Source organism: Mus musculus, chromosome 2, assembly GCF_000001635.26.
Source record: "Mus musculus strain C57BL/6J chromosome 2, GRCm38.p6 C57BL/6J".
Classification (NCBI taxonomy): Eukaryota; Metazoa; Chordata; class Mammalia; order Rodentia; family Muridae; genus Mus; species Mus musculus.
In genome coordinates, this window is record NC_000068.7 from 29,391,045 (window position 1) to 29,414,986 (window position 23,942).

A 23,942-nucleotide genomic window follows, 5' to 3' on the forward strand; every position below is an offset into this window, starting at 1 on the left:
TGGTGTTGCTGTCTGAGTTAGGATTTCTGCTAAGAAATGGGATGGTCCATAACCGCTTTTTCTTTGATGCTAGAGTACAACGTTGCTCTTATCGCTACCTACTGCTCCCAAGCATGCTGTCTGGAAAGGCCAGAATTTTCTTTCCTTCTGTCTCATTCTTGTTTGGGTTTTTCTTTCACTTTGCTATGCTGGTAATCAGATCCAGGGCCTTGGGCATGCAAGGCAAGTGAGCCAAGCCACACCCTCAGCCCAGCTGGTTCCTTTTCCAGCACTTGCTCAGGATCCACTCTTGGGCCTACCATGATCAGTTCTCCACCGAGGAAGTTCAGGTCAGCTCCTGCTTCTTGTGTTTGCATAACTGCTACACTGGAGGTACTGATATGAAAGCCCAGACCCAGGTACATTCACAGGAAGGGTTTTGAGCCAAGGGCCACTGCATTTACTATCTGGTGGCCATTTCCCTCTGCCCTAACCACAGAGGCTTGTCTGTGTTTACATCATGCTTTTCACAGTCTGCTTCCTTGGCTTTAGGTTATCTAATGGATGAGCATAAGCACACAAGATTGCTCTCCTGTGTACAACTAAGCGAGGGACCTGTGTGTAGTGGGAACTATGCAAGGGAGCGTTAGAAGGCAGAGCTCCATGCTTGGGATCCATTAGGCCTGTCCTTCCCTCCTCCCTCCTGCATGCAGGTTGGGATAATGAGTAGGCGCTCCAGCAGGAGCTCACACTGGGGTTTTGGGAGGTTTGCCATTGAGGTACATTGCAGGTGTGATGGAATTTCTTGAGTCTCCTCCCCACCTCCTGCTCTGTCCTTGCCCCTCTGGTTTCCTCTGTGATACTTCTGTATCCTTCAACTTCGTGATCTCTGCCACCTCTGTAGGAACTCTTCCATATGGCAGTGGTTGCCTTGCCACCTCCCCCACTGGTGTCCCTGTCATATTTCCTCTGTGCACCTTGCTACCAGCTCCATGATTTCCTTACTCTTTGTTCAGGAGTGTGCTCACCATGCTGTGGGAGCCCTGCTTGTCTTTGGAGCTTATTCTCAGCACTGACCCCAGAACAGGGCCAGATGTTAGGACGTTAGATGCCTAGTATGTATTTACTTAGTAATGTTCTAAGATTTATATATGAAGTTAAATATGTGCTGACTCATCACTGGGTGAGCAAAGAAAGGTCTGGTTGGCAGCAATACACATCTGTAATGAGATGCTTCAGTGGTTCTCAACCTTGCTAATGCTGGGACACTTTAATATAGTTCCTCATGTTGTGGTGATTTCCAACCATAAAGTTATTTTGTTGCAATAATTTTTCTATTGTTATGAATTATAAAGTAAATATCTGATATGCAGGATATCTGATATTCAACCCCCAAAGAGGTTGTGACCCACAGTTTGAGAACTGTTAGTTTAAGTGTTGTGAGCTTAGTATCACAACACTTAAACTAACTTTGGGCAAGTGACAGCTTCTTTCAGCCTCTTCTGCATGGGTGAAATGGGATTGTCAGGACACCTTCCCCTGGATTGCATTGTGAAGGCATTATTAATGCTTGGTGTATCAGACACTAGAGTTCTCTTTTGGTTGTTACTGTTTCACAAAATAGGTAGACTAATAGTCTTTTGTTTTGTTTTGTTGTTTTATTAGCATTTGTTAATTGTACAAAACAATGTGTTTGATTATGACAATCCATACCTGTCTATAATATACTTTGATCACCTTTAATCCCCTCTTACCATATCCTACTCCCCTCCCACTGCTCTCTTCCCTGCTTCCAAGCCCTCCTTCTACCCTCATGTATTATCTCTGCTATTTTCTTTTAACTACTGTTACATGTACACACACATATGGCTCTAGAAATACTACTTGCTGGGTTCATTTGGTATTGATCATGTTTGATTTTTAGGGCTGACCACTTGAGATTAGAGAACATCTCCCTGGGGAAGACTGCTTTTCCTTCGCTCAGTCCGTTAATTGCCTGTAGCCTTTCATGTAGGTCGGGCCTCATGGGACCTCACCTTTGTTCCATGTTCACTGGGGCTGTCACTCTGCAGGTCCCTGCTTAGGGAACTAGATTGTTAAGAGGTCATGGGTGAAGCTCTATGTTCTTTGCAGAAGATACAATCTTACAGCAGATGTCCTGGTCCTCTGGTTCTTTCTACATACTTTCTACAGTTTTTTCCTGAGCCTTAGGTATATGGGCTGTGCTGTAGATGTGTCAGCTAGAGCTGGGCACCCCATGGCCAAGCTTCTCCGATGAATTGTTGGTGTAAGCAGGTAGAGTGCAGTTAGAAGAAATACTGAATTAGGAACGTGCCAGGAATAGGTTGTCCACCATGTTCCATAGCCTCACTAGTCACAGGTATGGCCGGGTTCACAGTAGCGTTCATGAACTAGTCTGAAGTCCAGTTAGACAGCTGCTGGTTACGCCAAGGTGTCAGCTAAGTCACTTCTGGTCATAGAGTTCTCTTCTGAGGTGAGGGTGGAGCTGTTGTCTGCATATGTACACTCACTCTAGGGACTGTAATCCACTGTGGATGAGCTGGGCCACTATCACAGATTGTTTTAACAGTTGACATGTCAGCACAAGCAGGGCCTGTTTCTTACCTACGACAGTCTCATGTGTTTGATATTCAAACAGAGGCCTGTGTGTTACATCCTTTACCTTGAGTCTTCCTCTCATTAACCTGTGCCTGCCTGGCAGGAGGGAAGAGGTCACAGTGCATGGTCAGGGTCCTACTTAAATCTGCCTTGTGCCATCAGGGGACTGTTTCTAAGTTTAGTACATGACATTGTTGGGGACACATGAGGCACAGTTAAGTGGCTTTATGTAATGTGTCTTAAAAACTCAAGCTGTCATTCTGAGATTCAGTTCCCCGTCAGATGCCTGTTTTGAGCTTGCTTTCTGTCCAGCAGCGAGGTGGGCCTTGTGACTTCCCTGCACACTTCTTTAGATATCACTTTTCAAGTTGTCCTTTTTCCGTGGGCAAGAACACTAGGGTGGCCTCAATGTCAAGGGCAAGGCTTGTGAAGAAAGTAGTTCCTCCAAGGTGAAGAGCAGTTTGTTTCTCTGCCATCTCAGGTAACCTTGGTGACCTTAAATCCTTGTGTCTGATGTGCTTCGATGAATTTGCAGACTTGATGTGTCCACGAATATTTAAGCTCTTCTGAGTCTTCCCCTTTGAATCTAATAAAGATAATCACTTGTTTTCTGCCTCAGACCTGTTTATATTTATGAGGACTAATGACACATTGTATCTGGAGAGAAAAAGAAAAAATTCCTCCTGTTTTTAAACTTGGGGTGGGCAGGGCAGTGAGCTGCATCCTCTATTCCCACATATTTAATAAAGGTTGCTGTGGTACTCATGGTTTCGTGTCTATTCACGTGGGGCTGTGTGCTGGCGCCGTGTGCCGCTTCTGAGATTGGCACTGTTATATTATTAATAGTACTGATCACACATGCCTTGCATTTAATATAGAACATAAGAGGCTCACCTACCATGAATGAAAACTCTCAAATTGAAAGTGTGGATGCCATAAAAATTTTAAAGGAGGAAATGTGCTGTGGTTTAACTTTTGGAATAAAAATAGTGAATTTTTAATGAGCAGGTGGGAATGTCCTTGGGTTCCTGAGTTAGGATGGTGGAGCAAGGAAAGAAAAGGTCTCTCTTCCTTTTCCCTGTGTGCTGAGTAGAGACAGGATTGCCCAGAACACCAGGAACCTAGGTTGTACTGACAAAAGTGGAAAACAGCCGCAAAACCGCTAGGGAAAGCAGCTGTCCCCTTGCCCAGTCTCCTGCCCCACTCCTGCCTCTGCCTATAAGAGTTTGGCACAGTTGGAGATTTGTATACACAAATGCATGCGTGGAAATACTGCGCTCTGATGACATTCCTCAGGGGGCGACCTTTGATGATGAATTTTCTTGCCCTTTTTAGGGGAGGAGAAGAGGAGGCGGGTGGTACTTCACAAGACTAAATTTACTCAACTTTTTTGGGTCTAAATTTCTTTAGGAAAAAAAATGTCAAATGATTGTAGATCCCAAACTGTCTTTGTTGGCATTTGAATGGCTCTGTGAGTCCAGTGTGGGGAGCAAGTGAAAAGAAAAGCCACCTCTCCCCTCGCTGGCGTGGTATTGAAGCTGAAGCCCTGGACCACACAGTGTCTTGGGGACCTTCATGATTTATATATTGTATGTGATCTTTTCTTAAACATTGTTAACCTGTGCCCTTTACAGACAATGCCGGGTCAGAAAATGTCAGGGGAACTTCGGACTGCTTTCATAATTGTGTAAAGAAAATTGTTGTCTTCAGAATCCAGAGCCCATGGCAGGCATCCTTCGTAGATGGTGTGTTTGGGAGCCAAATAGCACTGTGTGCAAGAAGCTGCCTTGGCTGGTGGGGAATGAAAAATGTTTGAGTGAGATTTTACTTGAGTGCCTCATGTAGTTTTGAGGATGAACATACGTTGTTGTTCACTGGTGGGCTGTTGTTGGCGCCTACTTAATTTGTTGGGAAGGTAGATTCTTCAAGCAGGAGGTCTTCTGAGACTTACTCATGGGCAGACCCTTTATTTACAGCTGGGAAAGGACAGGCAGGGGAGCAAGGCACTGCTCAGGAGGAGAGAGCACAGTAGAGGCATGAAGGGGATGAGGCGGAAGAAAGCCGTCCTTCCAGAGAGCTGTGGTCCCCTTACATGGACGCTGGTGCTTGGATGGGGCCGTTGCTTCTTGGAGCCATGCACTGCTCATGTAATGAAGGAAGGTCTGTAGTTGCTAGCGTGTTTTGTCACAAGATGGCACGGGCATATTGAGGCACGAAAGCCTGTCTTGTATCCAAGTCAAAAGGAAGAAAGACAGATCTTTGGCAGGGCACATGTGGCGTGACTCCTGACTACTGTGTTTTGAAACACATTGGTTACTTTGGTTCAGCTCTTTCAGAATGAAGGAAAAGAAACTCTCATGTGTGGGCTTGATCAGCAGCTTGCCAGATTTCACCTAAGTTGAATGCTGAGGCCACATTCTTTCTTTTCAAACAGTTTGCTTTCTCAATAAACACCAAATACAAAACTATAAAAAGAAGTCCCCAAACCTGATATTTTTCCCTGGGCATAAGACATCTCACGTGTCTCCAGAACTTTCCCATCATCTTTCATCTTTATTCTTGACCAGGGGAGGCCTCAGGCTAGTGGCACCGAGGGCTGTTTGCATGTCCAGTGCCTTCAAGCACCCAGAAGCTCAATGCTGCACCCACCCCACCCACTCGCCCTCACACCAAGAAGGCTCTCAGCGCCTCATTATCTCTACAACCTGAGTGAATTTGCAAATTAATTGATGTGTGGGAGGGAAGGCATCTGCTATTGTAAAATCCTTTAGTCGAGGCAGTAAAGCTTGAAATAAAATTAAGTGTTACTATAGTAAACTAATAGTCCCCAGGTGACGAGCTAGTTGTGTCGCATGGGGGACACACATGCATGCTCACGACCTGTTTGTGCTCTGGGTCTCCTTCCCTTGCATCAGTTTTGTATTCATCAAAGGAACAATTGTGTACATAGTTTAAAGGAGACTAATACTGCAGACTTTTCACAGAAGCAAGGTCCCTTGCCTGGCTCTCCCCATGTTACTTTTCAGAGGCAACTCTGAGCTTTTCTGAAGCTCTTTGCTTTTGATTCTTGCCTGTGCTGTTCTGATTAATTTGCCTAGGCCACCTCAGATGCTATGTGGGATCCATGGAGAAGAGTGGGGCTTGGCACCTGTACATCACATCCTCCCATGCCTTGCTTGCCTCTGATGGACATCAGTTTACATGAGGGATGCAATTTCTACAGCATGCGCTGTGCTGCTGCTTTGTGAAGGTTGGAGGGGTGTCTCACCAGACTCCTCTTTTCCAGCTGTCCGTGAATCCTAAGAGTCTGGGTTAGCCTCTCAGATTAGTGTCCGAGGGGAGTAGGGATCTGGGGACTCTGGAGATTTAAGCAATCCGCCGGTTTTATGCCTACACCCCCTGCCCCGGCCAGACACCTTCCTCATCTCAGTGTGTAGAATTCTGTGTACCATGCCACTTGCTGGCTTTTACCTCTTCCACCCTCCACCAGCTCTCCACAATGTGCAGAGTTTTAGTGAGCTTCTCTCTGCCAAGTGTTGGCCATGCACCCTGTCCCCTGGGCTGTCCCCTGAGGGCTCATGTGTTGAAGGCTTGGTCCCCAGTGCAGCCATGTATAGAGGTGGGTCTTTTAGGAAGCAAACAGGTCGTGAAGAGTTAGACCCCACTGACAGATTAATCTACTGATACATTTATGATTTGATGGGCTGTCGAAAGATGATAGAAACAGGATGTGGGACCCTGATGACGGGAGTGGGTGTTTGCTGGTATGCCCTTGGAGGCTTGTCTTGTCTCTGGTCCTTTCTACATCTTCTCTTTATTTTTTGAACATTTCATACATGTACACAAAACATTGTGATGGTATTTACCCTGATTGTCCTCTCTTGTACCCTCCAACTCCTGCTGACCCCTTTCTTCCCAGCCAGTTCCCTTCCCACACATGTGTGTGCATGTGTGCAGGTGGCCACAGCTGCTGTGTGGTCATGATTGCAGCAGTGACTGTGTTGTCTTTCTATCCCCTCTTCTGCAATGCTCCCAGGCCTCCAGAGGGAATGATGGAGACGTCCCGAGAGTTGTGGGTCTCTGCTATAACCATCATGCACACTGCATCAGCCCCTGTGATCAAGGCTAGGAGCAGTGCTAGTCTCAGTATAAACATAGGGATCAGAAAGCCTCTGATTCTTATAGCTCTTTGCTTTGTGGCTGCCTTGGCTGTCTCGTCTGCTGTTCGCTCCCACTTTTATGCCTTTGTGTGTTCACCTCAGACCATCAGCAATGGAGCCAAAGAGTGATGGGCCATGTAACTTGATCCCAAATCCACCTTTATGTTGATTTCCTCCAGGGAATTTTGTTACTGAGATAGAAAGCTGAGGAACTCAGGTTCCGTGGTTTCCTTCTGAATGGACCCTTTGTGCTCATTCTTCCCCACTGTTTCAGGGACCTGGGGAAAGAGTGCACTTGAACCTGTTTATCTGCCATGTTCAGCCGAGAGCCCTGGCTCCCACAGACCGTGTGTTGTGCACAGGCTTATCATCCTGACTTTGTGCTTTAAGGAACATGCTTAAAGGGAGAAACGATGGAGCTGGAGATGCAGAGGAGGAAGGTCTTCTCTTCCGCCTTTTCCCAGGAGCTAGTCTTATCTCACAACAGCCCATCCTGCTGCCTGGGCTGCTGCCGGCAGGTCAATCCTCTGGACTGTAGTAGTTGAGGACAGAGGCCCATGGTTGGTAATGGCAGCACAATAGAAGCTGACCTTGACAAAGAAAGTAGACTTTATTAATATTGGAGCCACTCTCCTGCGTGGGGCTAGGGACTATATGACTCTTACACCTGTGCGGTTGGGCCTGTTTCTCTCTGTGGTTCCACCTGACACCGCCCCCTGCAAGTCACTTGTGCTGTTTCCAATAAGAAGGAAGATAAATTTCTTTGCACACTTTTCCCTGGTTTTGGAAATCAGAACACAAACTACCAATTTGATCTGTCACCTGCCTTTGGGAAATGATGTCCTGTCTGTGTGGGATATGGCCACGACAGCCCACCCTTCTCTGCCCTTGCCTCTCCCCACCTCAGTCAGTGCATGGGCCCTGACCTGTGAACCTTAAGTCCCAGCTTGCACCTTGCTCCTACTGTATCTCCACCCCTGTTGCAAGGGAATGTAAAATGCAGCTCACAGGCTATCTCAGACCTTATTAAAACATCATTTCCCCTGCCTTGGTCCCAGATTTCTGTGCTTAATCATAGAAAGGCAGCTTGCTCAAATATACATTATTCTTGTTTGGAAAACTCTTGTCGGCTTGTCTATCTCCCCACCCCCTCTGCGTTCTGTAACCCTGCTTCACTGAGGCAAGACTTATTAAATATCATAATTTGCTCGTTGGAGAATTATTTGTAAACTTAATTAGCTCTGTCGGTGTTTGAGTTAATTTTCTCTCTGAATTTCAGCCTCTCAGGTCCTGGTTTTCTGGACTCTGTCCTGTGTCTGTTAAAGACTTTGTAAATAGTTTTGAAATGCCAGTTGGTGATATATAGGCCTCCTTAACATTTCTTTGATTTATGTGCAGTGCTGTGGAAAAAGGCAAAGAAAGCAAATTATATGGGGAAAAATGTTGCCAATCTTCACTTTTTTTTTTTACCTTTAGTTTTAAAAAGTACACTTATCAATCATGTCTGATGGATTTTCTTTTTTATAAAGATTGAAAATTTAACTATTTGAAGACTCCTGCAATGCAGGTTGTTTTTGCTTAGTCACATGTAGCTGAACACTGGATAGGGAGCCCAAATTCCCAAAGCTGTCTCCACTGTCCCCAAAGGCATCATGGAAACAGCAGATGCTGACTGAAAGGCTAGATGGCTCTTCATGCTGGAAGCGTGTCACATCTGTATCTGCACCCCAGATTCTTGTGGTGAGTCAAGCACAGCTCAAGTGAGCTTGCTGAGATTTGTCCAAGAGGAACTCTGTGGCATAGTGAATTCTTATTTGCACTTATTCATTAGGATGTGTGCATGCACGCACACACCCTGGTACATGTGTGGAGGTTACAGGACAACTTATGGGAGTCAGCACTCTCCTTCCACCCAATGTGTAAGTTCCAAGGATCCCAGGCTAGTCGTCAGCTTGGCATCAGGCACATTGACTGGCTGAGCCATCTCCCCCAGCCAGTCTGATGGCTTCCAGGGAGATAATGAACCAAACAGTGACTCTATACATATTTCCTAAGATTGTTCCATGATGGGTCTCAGGTTTCAGTGTGCCTGAGACCCATGTGCGCTCACTGGTTTTGATGTAAATTCTTGAGCATCTCATAGAAATTATCAACCAGCAGATTTGAGGCAGGGTCTTATAATCTGCAGATGGGGTCAGCACCCTTTGGGTGGCCCTGATGTCAATGAAGCAGGCTGGCAGGGGTACTATGTGTAGTACCCCTATGCCCACAGTGTGGCACAAGTTCACAGCTCCATATCCAAAGCCTGGGAGTCTGAATGGGTTTTGATTTAGAATTTTATGTTCTAGAAAGGCAGCATGTCAATATACCATATATAACACTAATTCCTCCAGTGGGATCCAGGACAGTACCTGGTAATCAGTACTGTGCTGGTGAAATGTCTGCCTCTTCACAGTAAGTCAGAGAAATTAAGATTCAAATAGATTCACAGCAGTTCACGGCAGGTTTTGCTGCCACACGAGTTCTGCGCCTACATTGATGAGAAAGCTTTTGACTTTGAGGACTTCCATGCATTTTCATATTTCGGGGAGGAATCCTGGCTCTGTGCTGGCAGCTTCTTGTCCCGTCCTCTGCTCTGGGTGTGAGACAGCAGAAGGCAGTGAGTGGGTGAAAGGTGTGTATACAGCTAGAACACTCCCTCAGCAGCAGCAGCAGGGGCTTCTGGGAGTGCAAGTGCAAGTCCAATGCAGTTGGCTCCTCTAGAGCTGAAAAAGCATCCAGTGCGTTGCGACTCCAGGGCCAGCAGGGACAGTTTGCTAGGCTGTGGTAAGCCATGGTTCTAACTTCCAAGAGGCCTGGCTGCAGACGCCTCTCTGCTGCTTCCGTCATGATAAACCCTTACTAACTGGGCATCCCAAGAGTGACTGCTCCTTGTAACTGAACTAAACCAAGTAATGAGGCCATTAGAGCTGTACCCCATCCTGTGTCCACCCTTCTCCAGGACCTCACTCACCCCCAACATGGTGCTCAGCACAGTCTGAAGTTTACCTCCTATCTCATCTGGCTTTTTCCCACTAGCTTGTGTACTCATTTCTTTATAAAATCCATAGCAAGGGCATTCTGAGTTCTCAATGGTAGAGTGTGTGTTCTAGAAGAGGTGCTTAGCAGGCTGGCCAGATTCCAGCCTCTCCATACCATTGCCTGAGCTTCGGTTCCTCCTCCTCAGCTTAGAGTTAGCACCAGTGCCTACTTACACAGCCATCAACGCAGACCACTTGAGTCCCCAGCACACAGTGAGCCCTTGCTATTCTCCGGATATAAAATACCCCCAAAGGTTCATGTACTGGAGCTTGGTTGCCAGGTGATTGCATTAATCAGTAGATTAATTCTTTTTTTTTTCCATTTTTTATTAGGTATTTAGCTCATTTACATTTCCAATGCTATACCAAAAGTCCCCCATACCCACCCACCCCCACTCCCCTACCCACCCACTCCCCCTTTTTGGCCCTGGCGTTCCCCTGTACTGGGGCATATAAAGTTTGCGTGTCCAATGGGCCTCTCTTTCCAGTGATGGCCGACTAGGCCATCTTTTGATACATATGCAGCTAGAGTCAAGAGCTCCGGGGTACTGGTTAGTTCATAATGTTGATCCACCTATAGGGTTGCAGATCCCTTTAGCTCCTTGGGTACTTTCTCTAGCTCCTCCATTGGGAGCCCTGTGATCCATCCATTAGCTGACTGTGAGCAACCACTTCTGTGTTTGCTAGGCCCCGGCATAGTCTCACAAGAGACAGCTACATCTGGGTCCTTTCGATAAAATCTTACTAGTGTATGCAATGGTGTCAGCGTTTGGATGCTGATTATGGGGTGGATCCCTGGAGTAGATTAATTCTTGTGGTGGATTCATAGTATGATGGCATTGCTGGGGGTGGGGGAAAGGAGAGGCAATAGGTGTGGCCTAGTTAGAGGAGGTAGGTTATTGGGGACATCCCTGGGAAAGATGGTATCTTGTCCTCTGCCTCTCTCATATTTTGCTGCCTTGAAGTGACAGGTCTCCTCCACATGCCCCTACTACCACACATTCTGCCTCACTCAGGCCTACAGTGAGGAGCAGGCTCACTGTGGACAGAAGTTGGTCTTTCCTCCCTATACTTGCTTTCTCAGGATTCTTCTCAAGGTTGTGAAGTCTAACTAACAAACTTGTGTATCATTAATGTTAACTTTTTTTTTTTTTTTTTTTAACCACAGGCTAGCCACTGTTCCTGACAAGGGAAGTCTCTGTTCCTCAGGGTTTTCACTAGATGAAAATCTTGACCTAAAAGCAGATACTACTTTTGGTTTCTAGTCACATGTAGCCCTGTGTACTGCATCTGACACAGCAGCACACTCTCAGCATATTGCTACTGAACATTCACATGGGCCCTGTGCAGAGCCAGTGGGACATTGGTAGAATTCCACGTGCTGTCATGCTGTAATATACAGTGGTAATAGAATAGCGGTTTCTGGGAGGCATGGTGCGATGTCTGGACTGGCTTGAGGAAACACATGTGAAAGGCGGCCTTTGTGTATCAAGGGTGAAAGGACAGTAGTGCAGCCCAGCGGCCTGTTCTTCTCAGCCCTGGCCCAAGGATGGCTCCTTTCCACACTGATCTCTTCCCCTGGGTGGGCACAGTAGGGTATAGTCATGGGTATAGTCATGCTCGCACTCTCTCTCTCTCTTTAATTTTTGAAGGATTTTATTTATTTTACATATGTGAATACACTTTCGCAGTCCTCAGATACACTAGAAGAGGGCATCTGGTCCCATTACAGATGGTTGTGAGCCACTGTGCTTGCTGGGAATTGAACTCAGGGCCTCTGGAAGAGCTGTCAGTGCTCCTAACCTCTGAGCCATCTCTCCAGCCCCCAGTCATGTTCTTGATCTTCCCTCATGGATACCGTTCCCCTGCCCAGCTGCTGCTCCAGTGTGGTTTGGTTGCTTGCTGGTCTCCTCCCAGCAGATTGGATTGGATGCTTTGAATAGAATTGGATTGGATGCTCCACCACAGCTTCAGAGGAAGTGGGCATTCTTCCAAGCTGCCCTTCTTGGGCTAGGGCTGTGGCCAAGTGTATTGTGTCTGCCTGGCATGCATCAAGTCCTATGTGTGGTCTGTAGTGGGAGGGAGAGAAGAAGGAAGATACGTGGGAGGGAGCAATAAGAGAATGGGAAGGGAGGGAGGAGGAGGAGAAAAGACAGGTGGAAGAGGAAAGTGCATCAGACCTCTGCCCCAGCATAGCTGTTCTGCTTTCTAGCTGTTTCTTCTTTTTAGCCTAGCTATACTTGGCTTTCTCAAGACCAGAACTCATCCTTGTCCTCTAAATCTTTTGTCCAAAGCCAGCTTTCCAGTCATCATCTTGTCTGGGCGCCTTGTTGGTAGTGGCCATCAACCTCAGCCTGTCAGTAGCATCCGCAGATTACATATTTCAGTATATGCTTGCTGCCAGCCCCTGCTCAGCGCTCTCTGTTCACCACTCACCAACTCTCTCAAGGCCAGGCTTCTTCTGCAGCAACAGAGTGGTGCTGAGAAGCAGCGTCACCCTAACGAGACAAGAGGCTTTGGGGTTCGGGGGTGGACTGATGAACCCGCGCTCAGGGCACAGGCTTCGAGGGCCTTTGGCCTGTACCTGGGCAGATGACTACATACCCACACAGCCTCAGAACCAAAACTTTTCTCTGCCTGAATCATGTTGATTGGTCAATAGGACATTCACTCTGATATGTTGCTTGTTTTGAATAAAAAACATCCCTACTGGGTGACTCTTTTTGCTTCAAAGGGTGAAAAAAAAATCACAGCCCTGTATTTGGGGTGGGGTGGGGGGAGTTGTGGCACCTAGGGCTGGGCCCCCGAGTTCAGTCCCTCGCACCACCAAACCAAACCAAAATTGAAACCAGTGAAAACCCTTCGATGGTCCCACAAAACAAGTGAGTGGTCCCGTGGGAGGGAGGGGCTGTGGAAGGAGACTCTGGTCTTGCCTCACTGAGATCTTTGTGATCCTCTCTTGGTGGCTTAACACATCAAGGTTGAGCTAACAAGCCAGGCATTTAGGTTGAGTGCAGATTAAAAGGAGCAGTCTCGACAGTCTATTAGAAGGCGCTTCCCAGCTGATGCTCCACTGCCTTCCATTTACTGTGCTCCAGGGCTTCTGAGGCCCCACAGAGTCATTCTTCTTGTTAGTGAGAGGTCTACAAAGATGGGCCAGGAGGCGTCTCTGCCCGCCAGACTGTCTTCCTTTACTGTGTGAGGAGAATTCTAAGTTGGATTTCTTCTCGGTGCAGCTAGCAGCTGCTTCTTCCTCCTCCTTCCACTCTCCCAGTTTGTTATCCGGTGTGGGTAGGGGGACAGTACTTGATTTAAAGAAGTGTTCAGTTAGCTAGCAGGATGAGGCATTTCTGAGTATAGAGCCTTCTCCAAACCTTGGACAGCTTTGGTCTCTTCCTCTCTGCAGAGTGATAGGCTCTGTACTTGAGGCTGAGAATGGCGCCCTCTGCAGACTTGGAGAGCAGCTCGTTCTCTACCTGTGCGCAGAGTGCCAGGCTTGACACTGTCCACATCACACCACTTCATCCTGAGGTGTCCTTGGCCTTCTTTGTCTGTCAGTGCCATTCTCCACAGAAATATGAAATAAGAACACCCTCCCACCCCCATAGACATCCACCTTAGGGAGTGAGTCATTTGACATAAAGACAGCTCTTAGTCCCCCTGGATGAACATTGTTGTTCACAGTGGTCTGATAAGATAAACACAGGCTCTGAAGAGAGGAGAAACTCAGGACCCTTTATGTGGAGCTAGCCATCTGACTGTAGGGCTCTGTCTCCTGCCATGAGGCCACACTGGCAGGCTCTGCCTTTGCTGTTCCATGACAGTGTGGAGGACAGCATCTGCTGCCTTGGACCACTGTCTCCTCTTGACCTCAGGCACCAGCCTCCTGACTCCTTTACCTGAAGAGATGATGCAGCTCATCAAAGGATCAACAAAACCGTGCTTTCTAAATGTCTTCTCCTGTTTCCTGCTTTTGGGGGGTCTTGCAGGCCTCCAGACTAAGGGGCCATCAGCTCTCCTCTACTCCTGCCCTCTCTGCCTCTTCTGGGCTTTGCAAACCAGTGGTTATGTGACTCCCTCCTTTTGCCGTCGTTGTCCCCCGGCCCCCATATGCTGTGGTTGAATCTGGTGCATCGTGCGTGGTAAGCACATGCTGTACCACCGAGCTGCACCCCAGCCCATGTGTGTGCTCTCTCCACTGCCCTGCGCTCCTTCCCACATCTTCTTATGGTAAACAAGCACTGGGAGAAGGCAGGTCAAGTCCTGGCTGGCAGCCATTCGCCCCGCAGCAGACTACTGGTCAGTGGGGAAAGGGAAAGCAGGGGCTGTGTCATGGCATTGAGTTGGTGCTTACCTCAGAAGCAGGCAGGGCATGACCTGGAAGGCAGAGGAGTGGAATATTTCCTTGGTGAACTCTAAATACAGCAGCAGCGGCAGCAGTGGTGTAGCACTCATTTTTCTCTCTGAAGGAGCCATCCCTTCTCTGACTACCTTTAAAAGAAGACATTTATAATGATTTAGCCACATTCTTATTTTCATTAGATTGCTAATCTTTTAGAGATCCTGTCTCCTAGTTTACAGAACCTGTCACAGAGCCAGTGCTAAGCTTCAGTTGGTGTCTGAAACTGGAGTTCCCGTTTCTTTCGTTTCTCCGTTGCATCGCCTCCTTTCTCTTTTCCCCATGCCTCAGCCATGAATGTTATGAGGATAATAAAGTTATCTGTCAGCTCGAGTTGGGTACCTGTCAAGGCTAACCCAGGCCTGGGGTCCACAGGATACTCCTGCCCCTCTACTGCTAGCTTTAACTGGAGACTCTGAGAGGAGTGAAACAGTTATATCACAAGTGGACTTAAATTCACAGGCATGGATTTTTGCAGTAGAAAGCCAGGCTCAGATTGTATTTTCATAGAGGAATCTTTATTATTTTTATTTTTTTATTTGCATGTGAGCATGCATAGTGACATTTTTGATAACTCTGGAATTTTGTTTCTTTTTAAACACAGAAATATAAGAATATGTATTTGCTTTAATCCCATGTATGGGGATATGGGGCTGCTTCAAACTGACCACAGCGGCTGACTGGTTTACCTCATGCTCTAACAGAAGCATGGTTTTGCCAGCTTCAGATAGTGTCTGCAATTGTGTGACATTTGGAATTCTGGGAAGTTGTCGAAGGGCACTGAGAGGTCAGGTTGAGGGTTGTTGATCTTTTAGGGAAGTTGGTTGCAGTTTGTTGATAGCAGTGGTCAAAGAAGAAACAAAAGGAAAAAAAAATCAAATTCAGAGATTTTCCTAATTCCTCTTTTCCCCCATCCTTGTTCTTCTATCCAGTGAAACTGGGGGGAGGATAAAGGGTGGGAAAGAGAAGAACCCATGGAGTAGTAGAGGGTGGCTGTGCGTGTGTGTGTGTGTGTGTGTGTGCACACGCTTCTGTGGTACGTGTGTGGAGCTCAGAGGACAGGTTGCAGGACTTCTTCTCTCCTTTTACCATGTGGGTTTCAGAGATGGAACTCAGGTCATCGGTTTTGGTAGCAGGCAGCATTACTTTCCAAACTATCTTGTCAGCCAGAGAAGTCTTTACAGTAGGTGAGTGGACATTGTGCCTTCCTGAGGGCAGGAGTGTCAGGGTAAATAGCTAGTGTAAGCACAGCTGCTGCTGAAAGCCTGAGGGGCTTCTGCCTCCAAGGGGATGATGGGCACGCAGGCCCACTATGCTGTTTGTACTTCATGGCTGCATCTTAAGTGGCAGTCGGTATGTCATTGTAGTTGAGGCTGTGCTCATAGACCGTAACACATGAGTGGCTTGGACAACAAATACTTCTTTTTTAATTTTTAAAAAAAATTTTTTTTCAAGACAGGGATTCTCTATGTAGCCCTGGCTGTCCTGGAACTCACTCAGAAATCCGCCTGCCTCTGCCTCCCAAGTGCTGGAATTAAAGGCGTGCGCCACCACTGCCCAGCATGACAATAAATACTTCTTAAAGCAAGGTTACAAAGTCCCGAGATCAAGGTCTCCCTGCAGATTTGCTACCCGGTAAGGATGGTCTCCCATGTGTGGCACTGGCTACCCTCTTGATGTATTTTCATCCAAGCAATAGTTCCTTCACAGGGTGACCTCATCTACTGTCATTATTTCTGAGTACTAAAGTGGGGCCTTCAGTAGACTAGAGTAACAGAATCATCAGCCTATTAGCCATTTAGCTCTTTGTGACCCCTGTGTGTTACCTGGGTAAAAGCTTGGTGTGATACTCAGTGGTTCTTGGGAGACACCAAAACATCTTGTCTTACCTCCCCTTGTCCATTTTTTACTTAGGGGTCTGCTTATCTTCCTTTTTGTGCCTGCCTGCCTGCCTGCCTTCCTTCTTTCCTTCCTTCCTTCCTTCCTTCCTTCCTTCCTTCCTTCCTTCCTTGGTGATATCCCCATGATGGCTCTACCTTCAGTTTTAGCTGTGTTAAGTATGTTTTGTTCCTGAATGTTCAGCTACATGAGTGATTTCTCCTCTTGCTGATTGGCATTTTGAAGTGTGATTGCATGCATACAGCTGTGGTGTAAACAGGAGCAGGTGGGGGAACAGCCTATTAATAAAGGCGTGAACTCGAGGAAGCACCAGTAGAGCAGGTCCATGCATTAATATGTCGGAAAGAAACCCAAATGGCAGTTAGCACATCAGCACAGTGCCACAGTTGAGCAGGAAGCACAGCCCTGCTTCAGGGCTTGCTTTCAGAGTAATTGAAGGGCCAGAGTCCCAGCTGCCTGGTGGAGAACAAATAGGCAAGTAAATTGGAGGCCTCCTTCTTATGGTTTATTGATGCTGTTTTGACCAAGTAAAAAGATTATTTACCTATAAAGCTCAACTCAATGGTTTAAAAAAAAATAATGGGCTGTTTGAAAGGAGTTCTACGAGATAAAAGGGCGACCGATGCTAATGCCATCATCTGATATTTAGATTGAAACCCAAGCAGAACAATTAGATTTATGGTATTTTTCTGTAGTTGTTTTCCTTGGCGCAGACAGTGCCAGGCAGGCTTCCCCGCTCTCTTCCCAGAGCCGGGCTCAGAAGGAGCTGAGCTTCACAGTGAAGCAGTGCTGTCTCATTAGCAGGAAGCTAAGCTGCTGCAGTAATGAGGGCCAAAGGTCTGTGCAGCTCAAAGCTGTGATGAAGTATTCCTGGTTTTTAGTTCCAGTTGGAGTTTAATGGTTTGGGGAAATAGGACTGCACGAAAATCTCAATTAGCTCTGTCCATCCATGTTGCAGTCTTGTGTCCCAGGTGTGCAAGGTGGTAGTTGATTCAGGTGTGCAATGGGTCTAGAGAATGTGCTTGGATTGCAGCTCTGGGTTTTGGTGTGTTCTCTGCTACCTTGGAGAGATATATCTACCTAACTATCTTCTGTCTGCCTGTCTGTCTGTCTATTGATGCATCTTGGGGCTGGTGATCTACGAGGAAGCACAGCATGGACTCCTTTCCTTTATCATCAACAATCCCAATGTCCTCAGTAGAAACAGTATCAGTAACAAAGGCAGGCCTTACCAGGACATAGCTGTCTCACTAAGTGGCTCATCTGCTTGTCTACTGACAGATGACACCAGCAGCCCCTGTGTGTAGTGAGTGGTCCTGGACATTAGCAATATGGGGTAACCAACAGCATTCATGGTAGTCCCTGAGAGATGTTTCCTGAGTGCCTTTCCTGAGTCCAAATCCCAGGATAACAGTTATATGCCTGGAGAGGGGCTAGAATGACAGACAGAGGGAACTGTGGGGCTCCCTGCCCTTCTGTCTCTTCCTCTTATCCCTCAGGGCCTCTTGGAAATGAATCTCCCCTTTGGGCCAAGAGTTGGCCTCCCTGTTTAAGAATTGGGTGAATCCTTGAGGAGGACATAAAATCAAAGTTCGATTGATCTGGCTTTAAATTTTCAGATTTTTTTTGAATGTCATATTCTCTTAATGTGGGCTCCAGACAAGGTAGAAAAATGTTGCATATGGAGAGATGCTGTGGCCTTGGACACCAGGGGCCCTAGCTTAATTAGTGCATTGAACTTGAGCTGGCCAAGGAATTTCCTTCTCATTCTTGATTCATTGCAACACATTTTCCTTATTTTGGAGCAGGTAGAAGCCATCAGGACAGCAGGGAAGACATAAAGCAAGCCGAGAACTAACCCAATGGCTCATTGAGTTTTTTAAACACTCAAGTTTCGGCCAGGAACTCAGCATCGACTCCTGCCTCCTTCATTTTCTTTGATACAGTTTTCTTTCTATATGTGCTACTGTTCACATTGAGTATTCAGAGCATACTCAAGCCAACTGAACTTTGACCCTAGTGGTCTAGGTTCTTTGAAGCAAGTTCTGTGAGACCTGGGCTACCTAGAGGAAGAGGCTTGGGTAAGCCTTGCAGAGTGCTGTCTTCTTGAGTATAACAGCCTTTGATTTCACTAGAGCTGCTGTGCCTGTGCCTGTTGATACTGCTCATAGAGAGAGTGGGGGGAGTCACTGGACCCTCACCTGGGCTTCTGGCTGCTCCCTCTTGCACATCTCAGACCATTGTATAGAATGCTGCCCTAATTGCACATGGCCCTGTGATCTAGGGAGCAGATACAGCATGGACGGTAATTGAAAGGGAGAGCCCATCTGTCACCATCCTGCTAGGGTGAGAGTTTTCAAAGGTGCAGCAGCTTTGGGGTCACACACACTCCTGAAAGTAACCCCTCACCTATGCTCTGTAAGCCCAATAAACTCATTGGCTCTCCAGGTTGGACTTTGGGGTTGTAGTTTTGGGGTAGGTGTGCTTATATCTCCTCATGGATCACCTGCTGTATGAGTGTTAAGGAGGGTGGTATTGCTTTACCACCCTTGTGCTGGAGTCAGATACCCTCCAGCTCCTTTAGATAGCTTATGTGTTCTAGAGGTGGGTGTGCAATGTGCAGCCAAAGGCTTTCCTGGTAGCAAAGCCCAGGAGCAGTTTCTTGAGAGGATGCTTATGCGGGCTTTCAACCCCATGGACCCCCTCCTGACAGTACTTGGAGCATCTCTCATGGGCAGTGAGCATCAGCATTATTTTCAATTAGTTGCTATCAAAGTTTTCCTAATTCTGATTGGTCTTTACTCGGGCAATGGTGAGTTGTTGAACTTTTCCCAGGTCTAGAGGTGACTAGCAGATAGCATTGACTAGACAGGGCTTTAGGTTGAAAGCTAATAGAACAGTCCTGGGAGAAGGGAGAAGGCTGAAGTTAACACACAGTGGAGTCCTAACTGGAGCACCCGCAACTGCAGAGAACAGAGTGAGCTGCTGGGTATGGGGCTGGCAGCTCCATGGTAAATGAAGACCCACGAGTAGCATAAGCTCTCACATCCACAGTTGTAGGATGTGAAAGGTACCAGGTCAGGGTGTTTCATTTCTTGCCTCTCTCATGTTCCTTCTTGTTAGTGGAGAAATGATCTTGCATGGAAACATCACATTAGAACTTTTATAAGTGGCTTTTCTGAGATGAAGCTGTTTCTGTGCCACAGACATTTGGAAGGGGGTATGTTTATTGAAATATATTTTTATAGAAAACATTACAGAACCTATAACTGAAAATTTATGGCAGAGTTTTATGGCATAATATGTTCTTAGTGTTGTGTGTGGATTTGCCCTGAACCCCCTTCTGCTTCAGAACCATTGACTAGGTGGACATTTTCCAAGAATCTTTTTTGATCTAAACAGTGTTCTATGGAATGAAGTGTTTGGTGCTTAAATAATGTATAAATCCAGTTGGACAGGAGCTGCCTGTCAGTTTTATTAACTTTGACCTTTCCGCCCATTATAAAGGTGATTCACTTAATATTTAATGGTTCCTTATAGATCTTGACAGTTGGAGCCATGTTCCTGGAAACCAGGATCTTATATATGATTAACAGATGTCACTTAATCATTATGAGTCAGCTTGCAAGGACAGGTTCTGCTGTTGAAGAGGGAAAGTGTTCCACCTCCATGTGCTTGTGGAGCTGCACTGCCTGCTGAGATCCTCCAAGACGGGGAGGCTTCGCAGGGCCCGACAAAGACAGACAGCAGGCAGCATGCAGCGATTTTTGCTTTTTGTTTGTTGGAGCAAATGATCCAAATGATGCCAGGTGGACAAAAATCCCCTTGTCACTCTGCATAGTTCGCAGGACTCTGCCTTGAAAAGAGTCAGCAGGGCTGGGATCGGCTGAGCTTGCATGGACAAAGAAGATGGAGAGCCAAAGGCAGAGAGGGTTCCTTGGGCCAGGATGGACCCTGCCAAGCTGTCTCTCCCTTCATTCCAGAAAGGCCCTTGCTTATTGCTCTCACTGCAGATTCTGGTGGGGAAGATCGAAGCCCAAGCAGCTGACATTTTGAAACATTGTCTTTCAAACTTGTGCTGTCCCTTGCTTCCATTGATTTCCCATTTAAGGAATCTGAGGGAGAAAACCAAATCTGAGCAAAATTCATTGGTCTAAAATGAGTTGTTAAAGCCAAACTACACCCTTCTCCACCCTGTGAAGAGCCCCTGTTTTATCATGAAGGCCATGTGTCTTTGTCCTGTATGGGGTGGCCATAGGCTCCCCAACAGATCCACCAGGTAAATCAGGTGCCTGTTAGAAAGTAGCCTGGATGCTCCAGATACATCCATGTCTGCCTCACTGGATCAGGGGTAGCTGGCTTCTCTTTTACAGCCACTTGCAAGGAACAGATCATTTTAATCGTCTTTGTTTTTCCTCTGTGTGCAGCCCAGTGGCCTTAGGTGAGGCCATTTGTTTTTCAGAGCTTTATTCCCCTTTGCATCCAGGCCCAGCCCTTTATATATGTTGGTCACCATTTCATTACCAAAAGCCATAATGCAGCTGACTCAGCAAAGAGAATCCATGCCTTGGAAAAGCAACTGGGAAGGAATTGATTCAGAATGAGTTACTATTTGTACGTTTAGTTAATTCTAAATATATATTCTAAAGACTTTGCTTCATTTGAGAGGAGGGGAAGAAGCGTGTCAGTTGTTAGAAATGGTCTTGGTCCAAATTTCTAGCTTAGCATCTGCACATCTGAGTGTTTTGTTTATGTCTGTTGAGGACTGGGATACCTGTCAAGGCTAATTTTATTGTAGAGAGATTGATGGCAGTTCTTAGGATCGAGACTACAAAAGCAGAAGAAGGTTACTGTCACATGTCACAGAGATGCGTTTCATTTGGCAGTGTGTGAGACTGGGGGACTATCTTTTCAATCCAGATGTTGGGATGGCAGAAGTTGGGACTCTGTCTGGGGAGCTAGGGAGCTTTCTGCAGTGTTGGCAGACTTTGGTCTTGAGTGGAATGTTGGTCACATAGATCTATGCCTTTGTCTAAACCAGTCGTTCTGAATTAAAGGGTCAGCCCTTTAATACAGTTGTTGTGGTGACTCCCAACAATAAATCTGTTACTACTTAATAACTACTGCTATGAATCACAATGTAAATATCTGTGTTTTCTGATGGTCTTATGTGACCCCTGTAAAAGGGTCATTTTACTCTCAAAGGGGTTGTGACCCCCCCCAGATTGGGAACCACTGGTCTAAACACATCAAATGGTACATTTAAAATGCATGCATCCACTTGACACAAACTAAACGTCCGGTGGGTTTCTATGCAGTATTGTTTGGGTTAGAACTAGGATGTGCCATTCCTCCCTTCCACAGAAGTCAGAATACTATAGGGAGTCAAATGATCTGTGTCAAGTAACCTCCAAGCTCAGCAGTTAGTCCAGGAATAAAGCAAAGGGTTCTGGCCCCAAGCCCACATCATATATGCAACTTCCTCTCTGCTGCATAGTTCGGTGGTGTGTGAGTGGAAATGAAATTACTGTCTCTGCCATTCCCTCCAGTGCCTGAGTCTGTCTGTGCAGGTTGCTCTCAGATTGAGTCCTGAGCTGGCTCTTATCCTGACACTTGTACCATCACCAGTGGGAAAAGTGGGAAAGGTGGGCTTGAGCCCCTGTGACCAGCCAAGCCAAGGTCCTGGCTTACCACAGCCCAGGGTTAGTCTTGAAGTTTTCATTATAAGCAAGAGTTCCCAGAACTTACTCTGTGCTTGGGGAAAATTGTCCAGATCTTATTAGCAGAACGCCCTAGGCTTTCAGACCACCCCTTGAAACACCTAGATGAATTTCCACAGCCACATCTCCCCAGTTCTGACAGTATTCAGAAATGTGCAGTGCTCCGCAGCCCCTCTATGTGTCTCTTGGTTCACAGTGCATTCTGATGTTGGTACCTCAGTGCAGTGATGCTGAGAGGCCCTTTGCTATCTTAACCACTTGCAACTGTGTCCAGTTTTCACTGGTGCGTTCTTGCTGAGATGAACAGCTTTGCTTCTGTTTCTTTTCATCTAATTATCACCTTAGGAATAAATTCCTTGCAGCAGAATGCTAGCAGCAGTACTTGAAATAACATAAAATGTGTAAGGCGACAGAATGGCCCGGGGTTGATAGTGTAACGCCTGCTGTCCTGAGCTCATGGAATGTTCTCTTCCTCTTGTCTCTGCAGCTGCAGTACCATGCAGGTCTAGCGTCTGGCCTTTTGAACCAACAGTCCTTGAAGCGCTCTGCAAATCAGATGGGTGTGTCTGCCAAGCGGAGACCGAAGGCCCAGCCCACCACTCTGGTTCTACCACCTCAGTGAGTAAAGAGTTTGCTGAGGGCTTTCCACGTGGGTGAACATTGCTTTGTTCTCTTTCGGAGTTGGTAGGAAGGTTTTGGTTTCCTTCCAAACAGTGTCTTCCTTTTTAAAAGAATTCCATCAAGCCTAGAAAGTGTAATTTACCTAAGGTTTTTCTGGATCAGCTGTGACATAGTCCTAGTTTACTACATGTCTGAGTTTTAGGTACTGCATATCTTAGTGTTTCCTCAGACCAGTTCTGAAGCTGGCAAGACACCAGCAGATCTGATGTGTGTGCATTCTGGTAAGCACAAGCGTAGAGGACATGCTTACGCTGTGCTGGCTGCTGCCTTCACCTAGTAACCCATGTGCTCTTGTTTTTATCCCTAGGAGGGATATAGGCACAGCAAACTACAGTGCTTTTCCTTTCTGTGCTCATCCCCATAGCTACCAGTTCCCGAACCCTAGGAGGGGCCTCAGGCTCCGAGTTAGCACCCAGGCTACCTTTAACCCTGTGCTGAGTATTGTTCCCATTTCTTCGAATAGTTAACTTTAGCCTGGTATACTAGCATGTGCATGGGAGGCTGAAGCAGGGGGATCGTTGTTTAAGGCCACCTTGGGCTATATAGTAAGATTCTATCTCAAAACAAAACCAAAAAAACTTTCAAGAACAAAAAAGACAGTTTTGCCAGTCCTTGAACTTGATAAAAATGAAATCATATGCTGTCATTTGTGCTAGTTCATTCTCATTCTCTCTCTCTCTCTCTCTCTCTCTCTCTCTCTCTCTCTCTGCACTTGGGATTGAACCCAAAGCTTTTTGTCTAATAAGAATATGTTTTTCTACTGAGCTATTTCCTTAGATCAGCATAAAAATAGGAGACATGAATGTCCTTTTTCAACTCCATTTAATAATTGTTGGTTCAGTTACTTGGTTGGCAAGCTGTGTGCTGAGAGGTCTTGCTGATAGGTTCTCTCCCGTTGTGCACACTCCTCAGAAGGGTCACACTTCCAGAGACTGTATGTGGGCTTCAGCCATTCCCCACCCGTCATTCTCTTCGCTGCCCTCCCCCTTGCCCCTGTCCTCAGCTCAGAGCTGCATCTTTACATGGAAGGCCCAAATGATTGTTTACAGCTAAGACATGCATGCTCACCTTCACTCAAGAGCTCACTGACTTTGTCTGGTTAGCAAATATTTATTGTGCCTACTATGTGCCAGGCAAGGTTCCATGTCCTGGGGCTGTAATGACAAGCAAGATGGCTGCCAATACCATAGTTTAATGCTGGGAAAAGAATAAACAGGAGTAGATCATGGGAGTGGGGCCTGCTTAAACAGAGCAGTCAAACAAGGACCCACTATCGCAGTTTAAGGCAGAGACTTGAGGAAAGAGGGGGCTGAGGAAGGTCCCTGTGTGTGTGTGTGTGTGTGTGTGTGTGTGTGTGTGTGTGCATGCTGCATGCATATATATGGGCTGTGTTCTTTGAAAAGAA

The 23,942-nt window shown here is 46.6% G+C and overlaps 1 protein-coding gene across 6 annotated transcripts in view; it reads left to right on the forward strand.

The window, feature by feature from the left end:
* The window catches only part of Med27 (mediator complex subunit 27), a 177,981-nt gene that overhangs the window by 44,235 nt on the left and 109,804 nt on the right, over nucleotides 1-23,942 (forward strand). For all 6 annotated transcript variants that reach the window (NM_026896.5, NM_029615.1, NM_001290489.1 and 3 more), the window contains one exon: nucleotides 22,344-22,474. In NM_026896.5, coding sequence (NP_081172.2) covers nucleotides 22,344-22,474 — 131 coding nt within the window. The remainder of the gene's footprint in view (nucleotides 1-22,343; nucleotides 22,475-23,942) is intronic.